Source organism: Astyanax mexicanus, chromosome 7 (assembly GCF_023375975.1).
Source record: "Astyanax mexicanus isolate ESR-SI-001 chromosome 7, AstMex3_surface, whole genome shotgun sequence".
NCBI classification, from domain to species: domain Eukaryota; kingdom Metazoa; phylum Chordata; class Actinopteri; order Characiformes; family Acestrorhamphidae; genus Astyanax; species Astyanax mexicanus.
The window spans coordinates 10,915,693-10,933,660 of NC_064414.1; the positions used below are offsets into that span (position 1 = coordinate 10,915,693).

The 17,968-nt window shown below is 48.9% G+C and overlaps 1 protein-coding gene across 3 annotated transcripts in view; it reads right to left on the reverse strand.

Moving 5' to 3' along the window:
* zmp:0000000755 (phosphofurin acidic cluster sorting protein 1) overlaps nucleotides 1–17,968 on the reverse strand; it is a 95,735-nt gene that overhangs the window by 22,381 nt on the left and 55,386 nt on the right. For all 3 annotated transcript variants that reach the window (XM_049481693.1, XM_049481691.1, XM_049481694.1), the window contains one exon: nucleotides 17,498–17,636. In XM_049481693.1, the coding sequence (XP_049337650.1) occupies nucleotides 17,498–17,636 (139 nt within the window). The remainder of the gene's footprint in view (nucleotides 1–17,497; nucleotides 17,637–17,968) is intronic.

The window sequence follows — 17,968 nt, forward strand, 5'->3', positions numbered from 1 at the left end:
GCTAAGGTGTTGCTATGGTATCCGGGGTGGTTGCTAAGGTGTTGCTAGGTGGTTTCTAGGTGGTTGCTAGGGTGTTGCTAGGCGGTTGCTAAGGTGTTGCTATGGTATCCAGGGTGGTTGCTAAGGTGTTGCTAGGTGGTTGCTAGGTGGTTGCTAAGGTGTTGCTAGCCGGTTGCTAAGGTGTTGCTATGGTATCCGGGGTGGTTGCTAAGATGTTGCTAGGTGGTTGCTAAGCTGTTGCTAGGCGGTTGCTAAGGTGTTGCTATGGTATCTGGGGTGGTTGCTAAGGTGTTGCTAGGTGGTTACTAGGTGGTTGCAAAGGTGTTGCTAGGTGGTTGCTAAGGTGTTGCTAGGCGGTTGCTAAGGTGTTGCTATGGTATTTGGGGTGGTTGCTAAGGTGTTGCTAGGTGGTTGCTAGGTGGTTGCTAGGTGGTTGCTAAGGTGTTGCTAGGCGGTTGCTAAGGTGTTGCTATGGTATCCGGGGTGGTTGCTAAGGTGTTGCTAGGTGGTTGCTAGGTGGTTGCTAGGGTGTTGCTAGGCGGTTGCTAAGGTGTTGCTATGGTATCCGGGGTGGTTGCTAAGGTGTTGCTAGGTGGTTGCTAGGTGGTTGCTAGGGTGTTGCTAGGCGGTTGCTAAGGTGTTGCTATGGTATCCGGGGTGGTTGCTAAGGTGTTGCTAGTTGGTTGCTATGTGGTTGCTAAGGTGTTGCTAGGCGGTTGCTAAGGTGTTGCTATGGTATCCGGGGTGGTTGCTAAGGTGTTGCTAGGTGGTTGCTAGGTGGTTGCTAAGGTGTTGCTAGGCGGTTGCTAAGGTGTTGCTATGGTATCCGGGGTGGTTGCTAGGGTGTTGCTAGGTGGTTGCTAGGTGGTTGCTAAGGTGTTGCTAGGCGGTTGCTAAGGTGTTGCTATGGTATCCGGGGTGGTTGCTAAGGTGTTGCTAGGTGGTTGCTAGGTGGTTGCTAGGGTGTTGCTAGGCGGTTGCTAAGGTGTTGCTATGGTATCCGGGGTGGTTGCTAAGGTGTTGCTAGGTGGTTGCTAGGTGGTTGCTAGGGTGTTGCTAGGTGGTTGCTAAGGTGTTGCTATGGTATCCGGGGTGGTTGCTAAGGTGTTGCTAGGTGGTTGCTAGGTGGTTGCTAAGGTGTTGCTAGGCGGTTGCTAAGGTGTTGCTATGGTATCCGGGGTGGTTGCTAAGGTGTTGCTAGGTGGTTGCTAGGTGGTTGCTAAGGTGTTGCTAGGCGGTTGCTAAGGTGTTGCTATGGTATCCAGGGTGGTTGCTAAGGTGTTGCTAGGTGGTTGCTAGGTGGTTGCTAGGGTGTTGCTAGGCGGTTGCTAAGGTGTTGCTATGGTATCCGGGGTGGTTGCTAAGGTGTTGCTAGGTGGTTGCTAGGGTGTTGCTAGGCGGTTGCTAAGGTGTTGCTATGGTATCCGGGGTGGTTGCTAAGGTGTTGCTAGGTGGTTGCTAGGTGGTTGCTAGGGTGTTGCTAGGCGGTTGCTAAGGTGTTGCTATGGTATCCGGGGTGGTTGCTAAGGTGTTGCTAGGTGGTTGCTAGGGTGTTGCTAGGCGGTTGCTAAGGTGTTGCTATGGTATCCGGGGTGGTTGCTAAGGTGTTGCTAGGTGGTTGCTAGGTGGTTGCTAGGGTGTTGCTAGGCGGTTGCTAAGGTGTTGCTATGGTATCCGGGGTGGTTGCTAAGGTGTTGCTAGGTGGTTGCTAGGGTGTTGCTAGGCGGTTGCTAAGGTGTTGCTATGGTATCCGGGGTGGTTGCTAAGGTGTTGCTAGGTGGTTGCTAGGTGGTTGCTAGGGTGTTGCTAGGCGGTTGCTAAGGTGTTGCTATGGTATCCGGGGTGGTTGCTAAGGTGTTGCTAGGTGGTTGCTAGGTGGTTGCTAGGGTGTTGCTAGGCGGTTGCTAAGGTGTTGCTATGGTATCCGGGGTGGTTGCTAAGGTGTTGCTAGGTGGTTGCTAGGTGGTTGCTAAGGTGTTGCTAGCCGGTTGCTAAGGTGTTGCTATGGTATCTGGGGTGGTTGCTAAGGTGTTGCTAGATGGTTGCTAGGTGCTTGCTATGGTGTTGCTAGGCGGTTGCTAAGGTGTTGCTATGGTATCCAGGGTGGTTGCTAAGGTGTTGCTAGGTGGTTGCTAGGTGGTTGCTAGGGTGTTGCTAGGCGGTTGCTAAGGTGTTGCTATGGTATCCGGGGTGGTTGCTATGGTGTTTCTAGGTGGTTGCTAGGTGATGTATATGCATAAATTTGATTAAATGGTGTTTGCACGTTGCTACGCAACGTGCAAATACATCAATCAGCTATGCACGCTAGGTTGCTCTGGCCGTTCGGGGGTGTCCAAACTTTTGACCCGTGGCTCCATTACACACAGTACTGGGGGGGCCGGGGTGTCCAAACTTTTGACCCGTGGCTCCATTACACACAGTACTGGGGGGCCGGGGTGTCCAAACTTTTGACCTAATGCTGTTTTATCCCATAGCTGCTCCATTACACACAGTACTGGAGTTCTAGCTACCTGTCCTTCGATCTAGCTGCCGTCCTCCGATTGGCCCCATTCATTCCAATGGGGCCACTTCGTACGACAATCGTACGAAATCCGTACGACGTAACTTTTCGTAACGCATATTTTCGGAAAGAGCTCAATAAGTTCTACAGGTCCTCAATTGGTTTCATCTTCGTATTTCAAAAATTGCGACGTCCACGGGCGTGCAAAGTTCTGCCCATTCATTTTCAATGGGCAAAAAAACGCGTACTTACGAAGTTTTTACGAAAAACGTAAGTCCGATCGGAAAGCTGTATACAAGCCCACCATTCCCGATATGGACGCACGTTTTCTCTTTTGAACGAAGTCGATATTTCGAAAACTGCGGCACTAGTTAACCGGACAAAAAACAGGTGGAATAATAAGAAGAAGAAGAAGAAGAAGAATAAGACTTAAGAAGATCAGTACTGTGATTGCATTACTGCAATCACACTAATAAGACTTAAGAAGAACAATACTGTGATTGCATTACTGCAATCACACTAATAATAATAAGAAGAATAAGACTTAAGAAGAACAATACTGTGATTGCATTACTGCAATCACACTAATAATAAGAAGAAGAAGAAGAAGAAGAATAAGACTTAAGAAGATCAATACTGTGATTGCATTACTGCAATCACACTAATAATAACTAGATTGCAGTTCCTACAGAAACTGCGAGTGTGATTGCAGTGCTGGCTGGTATCTGCTATGGTGTTGCTAAGGTGTTGCTAAGTGGTTGCTAAGGTGTGGCTATGGTATCCGGGGTGGTTGCTAAGGTGTTGCTAAGTGGTTGCTAGGTGGTTGCTAAGGTGTTGCTAGGCGGTTGCTAAGGTGTTGCTATGGTATCTGGGGTGGTTGCTAAGGTGTTGCTAGGTGGTTGCTAAGGTGTTGCTAGGCGGTTGCTAAGGTGTTGCTATGGTATCCAGGGTGGTTGCTAAGGTGTTGCTAGGTGGTTGCTAGGTGGTTGCTAAGGTGTTGCTAGGCGGTTGCTAAGGTGTTGCTATGGTATCCGGGGTGGTTGCTAAGGTGTTGCTAGGTGGTTGCTAGGTGGTTGCTAAGGTGTTGCTAGGCGGTTGCTAAGGTGTTGCTATGGTATCCGGGGTGGTTGCTAAGGTGTTGCTAGGTGGTTGCTAGGGTGTTGCTATGGTATCCGGGGTGGTTGCTAAGGTGTTGCTAGGTGGTTGCTAGGTGGTTGCTAGGGTGTTGCTAGGCGGTTGCTAAGGTGTTGCTATGGTATCCGGGGTGGTTGCTAAGGTGTTGCTAGGTAGTTGCTAAGGTGTTGCTAGGCGGTTGCTAAGGTGTTGCTATGGTATCCGGGGTGGTTGCTAAGGTGTTGCTAGGTGGTTGCTAAGGTGTTGCTAGGCGGTTGCTAAGGTGTTGCTATGGTATCCGGGGTGGTTGCTAAGGTGTTGCTAGGTGGTTGCTAGGTGGTTGCTAGGGTGTTGCTAGGCGGTTGCTAAGGTGTTGCTATGGTATCCGGGGTGGTTGCTAAGGTGTTGCTAGGTGGTTGCTAGGTGGTTGCTAGGGTGTTGCTAGGCGGTTGCTAAGGTGTTGCTATGGTATCCGGGGTGGTTGCTAAGGTGTTGCTAGGTGGTTGCTAGGTGGTTGCTAGGGTGTTGCTAGGCGGTTGCTAAGGTGTTGCTATGGTATCCGGGGTCGTTGCTAAGGTGTTGCTAGGTGGTTGCTAGGGTGTTGCTAAGGTGTTGCTATGGTATCTGGGGTGGTTGCTAAGGTGTTGCTAGATGGTTGCTAGGTGGTTGCTATGGTGTTGCTAGGCGGTTGCTAAGGTGTTGCTATGGTATCCAGGGTGGTTGCTATGGTGTTTCTAGGTGGTTGCTAGGTGATGTATATGCATAAATTAATCAGCTATGCACGCTAGGTTGCTCTGGCCGTTCCGGGGTGTCCAAACTTTTGACCCGTGGCTCCATTACACACAGTACTGGGGGGCCGGGGTGTCCAAACTTTTGACCCGTGGCTCCATTACACACAGTACTGGGGGGCCGCGGTGTCCAAACTTTTGACCTAATGCTGTTTTATCCCATAGCTGCTCCATACACTCACAGTACTGGAGTTCTAGCTACCTGTCCTTCGATCTAGCTGCCGTCCTCCGATTGGCCCCATTCATTCCAATGGGGCCACTTCGTACGACATTCGTACGAAATCCGTACGTCGTAACTTTTCGTAACGCATATTTTCGGAAAGAGCTCAATAAGTTCTACAGGTCCTCAATTGGTTTCATCTTAGTATTTCAAAAATTGCGACGTCCACGGGCGTGCAAAGTTCTGCCCATTCATTTTCAATGGGCAAAAAAACGCGTACTTACGAAGTTTTTACGAAAAACGTAAGTCCGATCGGAAAGCTGTATACAAGCCCACCATTCCCGATATGGACGCACGTTTTCTCTTTTGAACGAAGTCGATATTTCGAAAACTGCGGCACTAGTTAACCGGACAAAAAACAGGTGGAACTAGATTGCAGTTCCTACAGAAACTGCGAGTGTGATTGCAGTGCTGGCTGGTATCTGCTATGGTGTTGCTAAGGTGTTGCTAAGTGGTTGCTAAGATGTGGCTATGGTATCCGGGGTGGTTGCTAAGGTGTTGCTAAGTGGCTGCTAGGTGGTTGCTAAGGTGTTGCTAGGCGGTTGCTAAGGTGTTGCTATGGTATCTGGGGTGGTTGCTAAGGTGTTGCTAGGTGGTTGCTAAGGTGTTGCTAGGCGGTTGCTAAGGTGTTGCTATGGTATCCGGGGTGGTTGCTAAGGTGTTGCTAGGTGGTTGCTAAGGTGTTGCTAGGCGGTTGCTAAGGTGTTGCTATGGTATCCGGGGTGGTTGCTAAGGTGTTGCTAGGTGGTTGCTAGGGTGTTGCTAGGCGGTTGCTAAAGTGTTGATATGGTATCTGGGGTGGTTGCTAAGGTGTTGCTAGGTGGTTGCTAGGTGGTTGCTAGGGTGTTGCTAGGCGGTTGCTAAGGTGTTGCTATGGTATCCGGGGTGGTTGCTAAGGTGTTGCTAGGTGGTTGCTAAGGTGTTGCTATGGTATCCAGGGTGGTTGCTAAGGTGTTGCTAGGTGGTTGCTAGGGTGTTGCTAGGCGGTTGCTAAGGTGTTGCTATGGTATCCGGGGTGGTTGCTAAGGTGTTGCTAGGTGGTTGCTAGGTGGTTGCTAAGGTGTTTCTAGGCGGTTGCTAAGGTGTTGCTATGGTATCCGGGGTGGTTGCTAAGGTGTTGCTAGGTGGTTGCTAGGGTGTTGCTAGGCGGTTGCTAAGGTGTTGCTATGGTATCCGGGGTGGTTGCTAAGGTGTTGTTAGGTGGTTGCTAGGTGGTTGCTAGGGTGTTGCTAGGCGGTTGCTAAGGTGTTGCTATGGTATCCGGGGTGGTTGCTAAGGTGTTGCTAGGTGGTTGCTAGGGTGTTGCTAGGCGGTTGCTAGGCGGTTGCTAAGGTGTTGCTATGGTATCCGGGGTGGTTGCTAAGGTGTTGCTAGGTGGTTGCTAGGTGGTTGCTAGGGTGTTGCTAGGCGGTTGCTAAGGTGTTGCTATGGTATCCGGGGTGGTTGCTAAGGTGTTGCTAGATGGTTGCTAGGTGGTTGCTATGGTGTTGCTAGGCAGTTGCTAAGGTGTTGCTATGGTATCCAGGGTGGTTGCTTTGGTGTTGCTAAGTGGTTGGTAGGTCACTACTAAGCAGTTGCTAGGTGGTTGCTAAGGTGTTGCTATGTTATCCAGGGTGGTTGCTATGGTGTTTCTAAGTGGTTGCTAGGTGATGTATATGCATAAATTTGATTAAATGGTGTTTGCACGTTGCTACGCAACGTGCAAATACATCAATCAGCTATGCACGCTAGGTTGCTCTGGCCGTTCGGGGGTGTCCAAACTTTTGACCCGTGGCTCCATTACACACAGTACTGGGGGGCCGGGGTGTCCAAACTTTTGACCCGTTGCTCCATTACACACAGTACTGGGGGGCCGGGGTGTCCAAACTTTTGACCTAATGCTGTTTTATCCCATAGCTGCTCCATTACACACAGTACTGGAGTTCTAGCTACCTGTCCTTCGATCTAGCTGCCGTCCTCCGATTGGCCCCATTCATTCCAATGGGGCCACTTCGTACGACAATCGTACGAAATCCGTACGACGTAACTTTTCGTAACGCATATTTTCGGAAAGAGCTCAATAAGTTCTACAGGTCCTCAATTGGTTTCATCTTCGTATTTCAAAAATTGCGACGTCCACGGGCGTGCAAAGTTCTGCCCATTCATTTTCAATGGTCAAAAAAACGCGTACTTACGAAGTTTTTACGAAAAACGTAAGTCCGATCGGAAAGCTGTATACAAGCCCACCATTCCCGATATGGACGCACGTTTTCTCTTTTGAACGAAGTCGATATTTCGAAAACTGCGGCACTAGTTAACCGGACAAAAAACAGGTGGAATAATAATAATAACTAGATTGCAGTTCCTGCAGAAACTGCGAGTGTGATTGCAGTGCTGGCTGGTATCTGCTATGGTGTTGCTAAGGTGTTGCTAAGTGGTTGCTAAGGTGTGGCTATGGTATCCGGGGTGGTTGCTAAGGTGTTGCTAAGTGGTTGCTAGGTGGTTGCTAAGGTGTTGCTAGGCGGTTGCTAAGGTGTTGCTATGGTATCTGGGGTGGTTGCTAAGGTGTTGCTAGGTGGTTGCTAAGGTGTTGCTAGGCGGTTGCTAAGGTGTTGCTATGGTATCCAGGGTGGTTGCTAAGGTGTTGCTAGGTGGTTGCTAGGTGGTTGCTAAGGTGTTGCTAGGCGGTTGCTAAGGTGTTGCTATGGTATCCGGGGTGGTTGCTAAGGTGTTGCTAGGTGGTTGCTAGGTGGTTGCTAAGGTGTTGCTAGGCGGTTGCTAAGGTGTTGCTATGGTATCCGGGGTGGTTGCTAAGGTGTTGCTAGGTGGTTGCTAGGGTGTTGCTATGGTATCCGGGGTGGTTGCTAAGGTGTTGCTAGGTGGTTGCTAGGTGGTTGCTAGGGTGTTGCTAGGCGGTTGCTAAGGTGTTGCTATGGTATCCGGGGTGGTTGCTAAGGTGTTGCTAGGTGGTTGCTAAGGTGTTGCTAGGTGGTTGCTAAGGTGTTGCTATGGTATCCGGGGTGGTTGCTAAGGTGTTGCTAGGTGGTTGCTAAGGTGTTGCTAGGCGGTTGCTAAGGTGTTGCTATGGTATCCGGGGTGGTTGCTAAGGTGTTGCTAGGTGGTTGCTAGGGTGTTGCTAGGCGGTTGCTAAGGTGTTGCTATGGTATCCGGGGTGGTTGCTAAGCTGTTGCTAGGTGGTTGCTAGGTGGTTGCTAGGGTGTTGCTAGGCGGTTGCTAAGGTGTTGCTATGGTATCCGGGGTGGTTGCTAAGGTGTTGCTAGGTGGTTGCTAGGTGGTTGCTAGGGTGTTGCTAGGCGGTTGCTAAGGTGTTGCTATGGTATCCGGGGTGGTTGCTAAGGTGTTGCTAGGTGGTTGCTAGGTGGTTGCTAGGGTGTTGCTAGGCGGTTGCTAAGGTGTTGCTATGGTATCCGGGGTGGTTGCTAAGGTGTTGCTAGGTGGTTGCTAGGTGGTTGCTAGGGTGTTGCTAGGCGGTTGCTAAGGTGTTGCTATGGTATCCGGGGTGTTTGCTAAGGTGTTGCTAGGTGGTTGCTAGGTGGTTGCTAGGGTGTTGCTAGGCGGTTGCTAAGGTGTTGCTATGGTATCCGGGGTGGTTGCTAAGGTGTTGCTAGGTGGTTGCTAGGTGGTTGCTAGGGTGTTGCTAGGGGGTTGCTAAGGTGTTGCTATGGTATCTGGGGTGGTTGCTAAGGTGTTGCTAGATGGTTGCTAGGTGGTTGCTATGGTGTTGCTAGGCGGTTGCTAAGGTGTTGCTATGGTATCCGGGGTGGTTGCTATGGTGTTTCTAGGTGGTTGCTAGGTGATGTATATGCATAAATTTGATTAAATGGTGTTTGCACGTTGCTACGCAACGTGCAAATACATCAATCAGCTATGCACGCTAGGTTGCTCTGGCCGTTCGGGGGTGTCCAAACTTTTGACCCGTGGCTCCATTACACACAGTACTGGGGGGCCGGGGTGTCCAAACTTTTGACCCGTGGCTCCATTACACACAGTACTGGGGGGCCGGGGTGTCCAAACTTTTGACCTAACGCTGATTTATCCCATAGCTGCTCCATTACACACAGTACTGGAGTTCTAGCTACCTGTCCTTCGATCTAGCTGCCGTCCTCCGATTGGCCCCATTCATTCCAATGGGGCCACTTCGTACGACATTCGTACGAAATCCGTACGTCGTAACTTTTCGTAACGCATATTTTCGGAAAGAGCTCAATAAGTTCTACAGGTCCTCAATTGGTTTCATCTTCGTATTTCAAAAATTGCGACGTCCACGGGCGTGCAAAGTTCTGCCCATTCATTTTCAATGGTCAAAAAAACGCGTACTTACGAAGTTTTTACGAAAAACGTAAGTCCGATCGGAAAGCTGTATACAAGCCCACCATTCCCGATATGGACGCACGTTTTCTCTTTTGAACGAAGTCGATATTTCGAAAACTGCGGCACTAGTTAACCGGACAAAAAACAGGTGGAACTAGATTGCAGTTCCTACAGAAACTGCGAGTGTGATTGCAGAGCTGACCGGGGTACCCAAACTTTTGACCAGTTGCTCCATTACACACAGTACTGGGGCACTGGGGTGTCCAAACTTTTGACCCGTGGCTCCATTACACAGTACTGGGGCTCTGGGGTGTCCAAACTTTTGACCCGTGGCTCCATTACACACAGTGCTGGGGCTCTGGGGTGTCCAAACTTTTGACCCGTGACTCCATTACACACAGTGCTGGGGCTCTGGGGTGTCCAAACTTTTGACCCGCAGCTCCATTACACACAGTGCTGGGGCTCTGGGGTGTCCAAACTTTTGACCCGTGGCTCCATTACACACAGTACTGGGCTCTGGGGTGTCCAAACTTTTGACCCGTGGCTCCATTACACACAGTGCTGGGGCTCTGGGGTGTCCAAACTTTTGACCCGCAGCTCCATTACACACAGTGCTGGGGCTCTGGGGTGTCCAAACTTTTGACCCGCAGCTCCATTACACACAGTGCTGGGGCTCTGGGGTGTCCAAACTTTTGACCCGTGGCTCCATTACACACAGTACTGGGCTCTGGGGTGTCCAAACTTTTGACCCGTGGCTCCATTACACACAGTGCTGGGGCTCTGGGGTGTCCAAACTTTTGACCCGTGGCTCCATTACACACAGTGCTGGGGCTCTGGGGTGTCCAAACTTTTGACCCGTGGCTCCATTACACACAGTACTGGGGGGCCGGGGTGTCCAAACTTTTGACCTAATGCTGTTTTATCCCATAGCTGCTCCATTACACACAGTACTGGAGTTCTAGCTACCTGTCCTTCGATCTAGCTGCCGTCCTCCGATTTGCCCCATTCATTCCAATGGGGCCACTTCGTACGACAATCGTACGAAATCCGTACGACGTAACTTTTCGTAACGCATATTTTCGGAAAGAGCTCAATAAGTTCTACAGGTCCTCAATTGGTTTCATCTTCGTATTTCAAAAATTGCGACGTCCACGGGCGTGCAAAGTTCTGCCCATTCATTTTCAATGGGCAAAAAAACGCGTACTTACGAAGTTTTTACGAAAAACGTAAGTCCGATCGGAAAGCTGTATACAAGCCCACCATTCCCGATATGGACGCACGTTTTCTCTTTTGAACGAAGTCGATATTTCGAAAACTGCGGCACTAGTTAACCGGACAAAAAACAGGTGGAATAATAATAATAACTAGATTGCAGTTCCTACAGAAACTGCGAGTGTGATTGCAGAGCTGACCGGGGTACCCAAACTTTTGACCAGTTGCTCCATTACACACAGTACTGGGGCACTGGGGTGTCCAAACTTTTGACCCGTGGCTCCATTACACAGTACTGGGGCTCTGGGGTGTCCAAACTTTTGACCCGTGGCTCCATTACACACAGTGCTGGGGCTCTGGGGTGTCCAAACTTTTGACCCGTGACTCCATTACACACAGTGCTGGGGCTCTGGGGTGTCCAAACTTTTGACCCGCAGCTCCATTACACACAGTGCTGGGGCTCTGGGGTGTCCAAACTTTTGACCCGTGGCTCCATTACACACAGTACTGGGCTCTGGGGTGTCCAAACTTTTGACCCGTGGCTCCATTACACACAGTGCTGGGGCTCTGGGGTGTCCAAACTTTTGACCCGTGGCTCCATTACACACAGTGCTGGGGCTCTGGGGTGTCCAAACTTTTGACCCGTGGCTCCATTACACACAGTACTGGGGGGCCGGGGTGTCCAAACTTTTGACCTAATGCTGTTTTATCCCATAGCTGCTCCATTACACACAGTACTGGAGTTCTAGCTACCTGTCCTTCGATCTAGCTGCCGTCCTCCGATTTGCCCCATTCATTCCAATGGGGCCACTTCGTACGACAATCGTACGAAATCCGTACGACGTAACTTTTCGTAACGCATATTTTCGGAAAGAGCTCAATAAGTTCTACAGGTCCTCAATTGGTTTCATCTTCGTATTTCAAAAATTGCGACGTCCACGGGCGTGCAAAGTTCTGCCCATTCATTTTCAATGGGCAAAAAAACGCGTACTTACGAAGTTTTTACGAAAAACGTAAGTCCGATCGGAAAGCTGTATACAAGCCCACCATTCCCGATATGGACGCACGTTTTCTCTTTTGAACGAAGTCGATATTTCGAAAACTGCGGCACTAGTTAACCGGACAAAAAACAGGTGGAATAATAATAATAACTAGATTGCAGTTCCTGCAGAAACTGCGAGTGTGATTGCAGTGCTGGCTGGTATCTGCTATGGTGTTGCTAAGGTGTTGCTATGGTATCCGGGGTGGTTGCTAAGGTGTTGCTAGGTGGTTGCTAAGGTGTTGCTAGGCGGTTGCTAAGGTGTTGCTATGGTATCCGGGGTGGTTGCTAAGGTGTTGCTAGGTGGTTGCTAGGTGGTTGCTAGGGTGTTGCTAGGTGGTTGCTAAGGTGTTGCTATGGTATCCGGGGTGGTTGCTAAGGTGTTGCTAGGTGGTTGCTAGGTGGTTGCTAGGGTGTTGCTAGGCGGTTGCTAAGGTGTTGCTATGGTATCCGGGGTGGTTGCTAAGGTGTTGCTAGGTGGTTGCTAGGGTGTTGCTAGGCGGTTGCTAAGGTGTTGCTATGGTATCCTGGGTGGTTGCTAAGGTGTTGCTAGGTGGTTGCTAGGTGGTTGCTAGGGTGTTGCTAGGCGGTTGCTAAGGTGTTGCTATGGTATTCGGGGTGGTTGCTAAGGTGTTGCTAGGTGGTTGCTAGGTGGTTGCTAGGTGGTTGCTAGGCGGTTGCTAAGGTGTTGCTATGGTATCCGGGGTGGTTGCTAAGGTGTTGCTAGGTGGTTGCTAGGGTGTTGCTAGGCGGTTGCTAAGGTGTTGCTATGGTATCCGGGGTGGTTGCTAAGGTGTTGCTAGGTGGTTGCTAGGTGGTTGCTAGGGTGTTGCTAGGCGGTTGCTAAGGTGTTGCTATGGTATCCGGGGTGGTTGCTAAGGTGTTGCTAGGTGGTTGCTAGGTGGTTGGTAAGGTGTTGCTATCCGGTTGCTAAGGTGTTGCTATGGTATCCGGGGTGGTTGCTTAGGTGTTGCTAGGTGGTTGCTAGGGTGTTGCTAGGCGGTTGCTAAGGTGTTGCTATGGTATCTGGGGTGGTTGCTAAGGTGTTGCTAGGTGGTTGCTAGGTGGTTGCTAGGGTGTTGCTAGGCGGTTGCTAAGGTGTTGCTATGGTATCCGGGGTGGTTGCTAAGGTGTTGCTAGGTGGTTGCTAGGTGGTTGCTAAGTTGTTGCTAGGCGGTTGCTAAGGTGTTGCTATGGTATCCGGGGTGGTTGCTAAGGTGTTGCTAGGTGGTTGCTAGGCGGTTGCTAAGGTGTTGCTATGGTATCCGGGGTGGTTGCTATGGTGTTGCTAAGTGGTTGGTAGGTCACTCCTAAGCAGTTGCTAGGTGGTTGCTAAGGTGTTGCTATGGTATCTGTGGTGGTTGCTATGGTGTTTCTAGGTGGTTGCTAGGTGATGTATATGCATAAATTTGATTAAATGGTGTTTGCACGTTGCTACGCAACGTGCAAATACATCAATCAGCTATGCACGCTAGGTTGCTCTGGCCGTTCGGGGGTGTCCAAACTTTTGACCCGTGGCTCCATTGCACACAGTACTGGGGGGCCGGGGTGTCCAAACTTTTGACCCGTGGCTCCATTACACACAGTACTGGGGGGCCGGGGTGTCCAAACTTTTGACCCGTGGCTCCATTACACACAGTACTGGGGGGGCCGGGGTGTCCAAACTTTTGACCTAACGCTGATTTATCCCATAGCTGCTCCATACACTCACAGTACTGGAGTTCTAGCTACCTGTCCTTCGATCTAGCTGCCGTCCTCCGATTGGCCCCATTCATTCCAATGGGGCCACTTCGTACGACATTCGTACGAAATCCGTACGTCGTAACTTTTCGTAACGCATATTTTCGGAAAGAGCTCAATAAGTTCTACAGGTCCTCAATTGGTTTCATCTTCGTATTTCAAAATTTGCGACGTCCACGGGCGTGCAAAGTTCTGCCCATTCATTTTCAATGGGCAAAAAAACACGTACTTACGAAGTTTTTACGAAAAACGTAAGTCCGATCGGAAAGCTGTATACAAGCCCACCATTCCCGATATGGACGCACGTTTTCTCTTTTGAACGAAGTCGATATTTCGAAAACTGCGGCACTAGTTAACCGGACAAAAAACAGGTGGAATAATAAGAAGAAGAAGAAGAAGAAGAAGAAGAAGAAGAATAAGACTTAAGAAGAACAATACTGTGATTGCATTACTGCAATCACACTAACTAGATTGCAGTTCCTACAGAAACTGCGAGTGTGATTGCAGTGCTGGCTGGTATCTGCTGTGGTGTTGCTAAGGTGTTGCTAAGTGGTTGCTAAGGTGTGGCTATGGTATCCGTGGTGGTTGCTAAGGTGTTGCTAAGTGGTTGCTAGGTGGTTGCTAAGGTGTTGCTAGGCGGTTGCTAAGGTGTTGCTATGGTATCTGGGGTGGTTGCTAAGGTGTTGCTAGGTGGTTGCTAAGGTGTTGCTAGGCGGTTGCTAAGGTGTTGCTATGGTATCCGGGGTGGTTGCTAAGGTGTTGCTAGGTGGTTGCTAGGTGGTTGCTAAGGTGTTGCTAGGCGGTTGCTAAGGTGTTGCTATGGTATCCGGGGTGGTTGCTAAGGTGTTGCTAGGTGGTTGCTAGGTGGTTGCTAAGGTGTTGCTAGGCGGTTGCTAAGGTGTTGCTATGGTATCCGGGGTGGTTGCTAAGGTGTTGCTAGGTGGTTGCTAGGGTGTTGCTAGGCGGTTGCTAAGGTGTTGCTATGGTATCCGGGGTGGTTGCTAAGGTGTTGCTAGGTGGTTGCTAGGTGGTTGCTAAGGTGTTGCTAGGCGGTTGCTAAGGTGTTGCTATGGTATCCGGGGTGGTTGCTAAGGTGTTGCTAGGTGGTTGCTAGGTGGTTGCTAAGGTGTTGCTAGGCGGTTGCTAAGGTGTTGCTAGGGTATCCGGGGTGGTTGCTAAGGTGTTGCTAGGTGGTTGCTAGGGTGTGGCTAGGCGGTTGCTAAGGTGTTGCTATGGTATCCGGGGTGGTTGCTAAGGTGTTGCTAGGTGGTTGCTAGGTGGTTGCTAGGGTGTTGCTAGGCGGTTGCTAAGGTATCCAGGGTGGTTGCTATGGTGTTGCTAAGTGGTTGGTAGGTCACTCCTAAGCTGTTGCTAGGCGGTTGCTAAGGTGTTGCTATGGTATCCGGGGTGGTTGCTAAGGTGTTGCTAGGTGGTTGCTAGGTGGTTGCTAAGGTGTTGCTAGGTGGTTGCTAGGTGATGTATATGCATAAATTAGATTAAATGGTGTTTGCACGTTGCTACGCAACGTGCAAATACATCAATCAGCTATGCACGCTAGGTTGCTCTGGCCGTTCGGGGGTGTCCAAACTTTTGACCCGTGGCTCCATTACACACAGTACTGGGGCTCTGGGGTGTCCAAACTTTTGACCCGTGGCTTCATTACACACAGTACTGGGGGGCCGGGGTGTCCAAACTTTTGACCTAACGCTGTTTTATCCCATAGCTGCTCCATTACACACAGTGCTGGAGTTCTAGCTACCTGTCCTTCGATCTAGCTGCCGTCCTCCGATTGGCCCCATTCATTCCAATGGGGCCACTTCGTACGACAATCGTACGAAATCCGTACGTCGTAACTTTTCGTAACGCATATTTTCGGAAAGAGCTCAATAAGTTCTACAGGTCCTCAATTGGTTTCATCTTCGTATTTCAAAAATTGCGACGTCCACGGGCGTGCAAAGTTCTGCCCATTCATTTTCAATGGGCAAAAAAACGCGTACTTACGAAGTTTTTACGAAAAACGTAAGTCCGATCGGAAAGCTGTATACAAGCCCACCATTCCCGATATGGACGCACGTTTTCTCTTTTGAACGAAGTCGATATTTCGAAAACTGCGGCACTAGTTAACCGGACAAAAAACAGGTGGAATAATAATAAGAATAAGACTTAAGAATAACAGTACTGTGATTGCATACTGCAATCACACTAATAATAATAAGAAGAAGAAGAAGAAGAATAAGACTTAAGAAGATCAATACTGTGATTGCATTACTGCAATCACACTAATAATAAGAAGAAGAATAAGACTTAAGAAGAACAATACTGTGATTGCATTACTGCAATCACACTAATAATAATAATAATAATAATAATAAGAAGAAGAAGAAGAATAAGACTTAAGAAGAACAATACTGTGATTGCATTACTGCAATCACACTAATAATAAGAAGAAGAAGAAGAATAAGACTTAAGAAGAACAATACTGTGATTGCATTACTGCAATCACACTAATAATAATAAGAATAAGACTTAAGAAGAACAATACTGTGATTGCATTACTGCAATCACACTAATAATAATAATAATAAGAATAAGACTTAAGAAGAACAATACTGTGATTGCATTACTGCAATCACACTAATAATAATAAGAAGAAGAAGAAGAAGAAGAACTAGATTGCAGTTCCTACAGAAACTGCGAGTGTGATTGCAGTGCTGGCTGGTATCTGCTGTGGTGTTGCTAAGGTGTTGCTAAGTGGTTGCTAAGGTGTGGCTATGGTATCCGTGGTGGTTGCTAAGGTGTTGCTAAGTGGTTGCTAGGTGGTTGCTAAGGTGTTGCTAGGCGGTTGCTAAGGTGTTGCTATGGTATCTGGGGTGGTTGCTAAGGTGTTGCTAGGTGGTTGCTAAGGTGTTGCTAGGCGGTTGCTAAGGTGTTGCTATGGTATCCGGGGTGGTTGCTAAGGTGTTGCTAGGTGGTTGCTAGGTGGTTGCTAAGGTGTTGCTAGGCGGTTGCTAAGGTGTTGCTATGGTATCCGGGGTGGTTGCTAAGGTGTTGCTAGGTGGTTGCTAGGTGGTTGCTAAGGTGTTGCTAGGCGGTTGCTAAGGTGTTGCTATGGTATCCGGGGTGGTTGCTAAGGTGTTGCTAGGTGGTTGCTAGGGTGTTGCTAGGCGGTTGCTAAGGTGTTGCTATGGTATCCGGGGTGGTTGCTAAGGTGTTGCTAGGTGGTTGCTAGGTGGTTGCTAAGGTGTTGCTAGGCGGTTGCTAAGGTGTTGCTATGGTATCCGGGGTGGTTGCTAAGGTGTTGCTAGGTGGTTGCTAGGTGGTTGCTAAGGTGTTGCTAGGCGGTTGCTAAGGTGTTGCTAGGGTATCCGGGGTGGTTGCTAAGGTGTTGCTAGGTGGTTGCTAGGGTGTGGCTAGGCGGTTGCTAAGGTGTTGCTATGGTATCCGGGGTGGTTGCTAAGGTGTTGCTAGGTGGTTGCTAGGTGGTTGCTAGGGTGTTGCTAGGCGGTTGCTAAGGTATCCAGGGTGGTTGCTATGGTGTTGCTAAGTGGTTGGTAGGTCACTCCTAAGCTGTTGCTAGGCGGTTGCTAAGGTGTTGCTATGGTATCCGGGGTGGTTGCTAAGGTGTTGCTAGGTGGTTGCTAGGTGGTTGCTAAGGTGTTGCTAGGTGGTTGCTAGGTGATGTATATGCATAAATTAGATTAAATGGTGTTTGCACGTTGCTACGCAACGTGCAAATACATCAATCAGCTATGCACGCTAGGTTGCTCTGGCCGTTCGGGGGTGTCCAAACTTTTGACCCGTGGCTCCATTACACACAGTACTGGGGCTCTGGGGTGTCCAAACTTTTGACCCGTGGCTTCATTACACACAGTACTGGGGGGCCGGGGTGTCCAAACTTTTGACCTAACGCTGTTTTATCCCATAGCTGCTCCATTACACACAGTGCTGGAGTTCTAGCTACCTGTCCTTCGATCTAGCTGCCGTCCTCCGATTGGCCCCATTCATTCCAATGGGGCCACTTCGTACGACAATCGTACGAAATCCGTACGTCGTAACTTTTCGTAACGCATATTTTCGGAAAGAGCTCAATAAGTTCTACAGGTCCTCAATTGGTTTCATCTTCGTATTTCAAAAATTGCGACGTCCACGGGCGTGCAAAGTTCTGCCCATTCATTTTCAATGGGCAAAAAAACGCGTACTTACGAAGTTTTTACGAAAAACGTAAGTCCGATCGGAAAGCTGTATACAAGCCCACCATTCCCGATATGGACGCACGTTTTCTCTTTTGAACGAAGTCGATATTTCGAAAACTGCGGCACTAGTTAACCGGACAAAAAACAGGTGGAATAATAATAAGAATAAGACTTAAGAATAACAGTACTGTGATTGCATACTGCAATCACACTAATAAGACTTAAGAAGATCAATACTGTGATTGCATTACTGCAATCACACTAATAATAATAATAAGAAACAGACTTAAGAAGATCAATACTGTGATTGCATTACTGCAATCACACTAATTATTAAACTATCATTAAGACGTGCCACGGTTTATTAAGAGCATTTCATACCCAGCTCCAGACAGGCCTGTAGAGACGGCGGGAGAGGATGGCGGTGTCCCACATATTTCTTTCCCGTGGGGTGTGGCCGGCTGTGAAATGGGCGTGGTCAGAATGCCAATGTTGCTGCCCATAGCATCATCAGAATCCACTGCAAGCACAGCACAGCCACTCACTCATACTAATAACACTACGATATACAGTGAGTCCAAGAAGTATTTGATCCCTTGCTGATTTTCTTTGTTTGCCCACTAATAAAGACACTATCCTTCTGCACTTTTAATGGTAGATATATTCTAACATGGAGAGACAGAATATCAAGACAAAAATCCAGAATATAATTTTAAAGAATATATTTTAATTAATTTGTATTTCAATGAAGAAAATAAGTATTTGATCCCTCTTGCCAAACACACTCAATACTTAGTGGCAAAGCCTTTGTTTGAAAGCACAGCGGTGAGACGTTTGTTGTAGTTAACCACA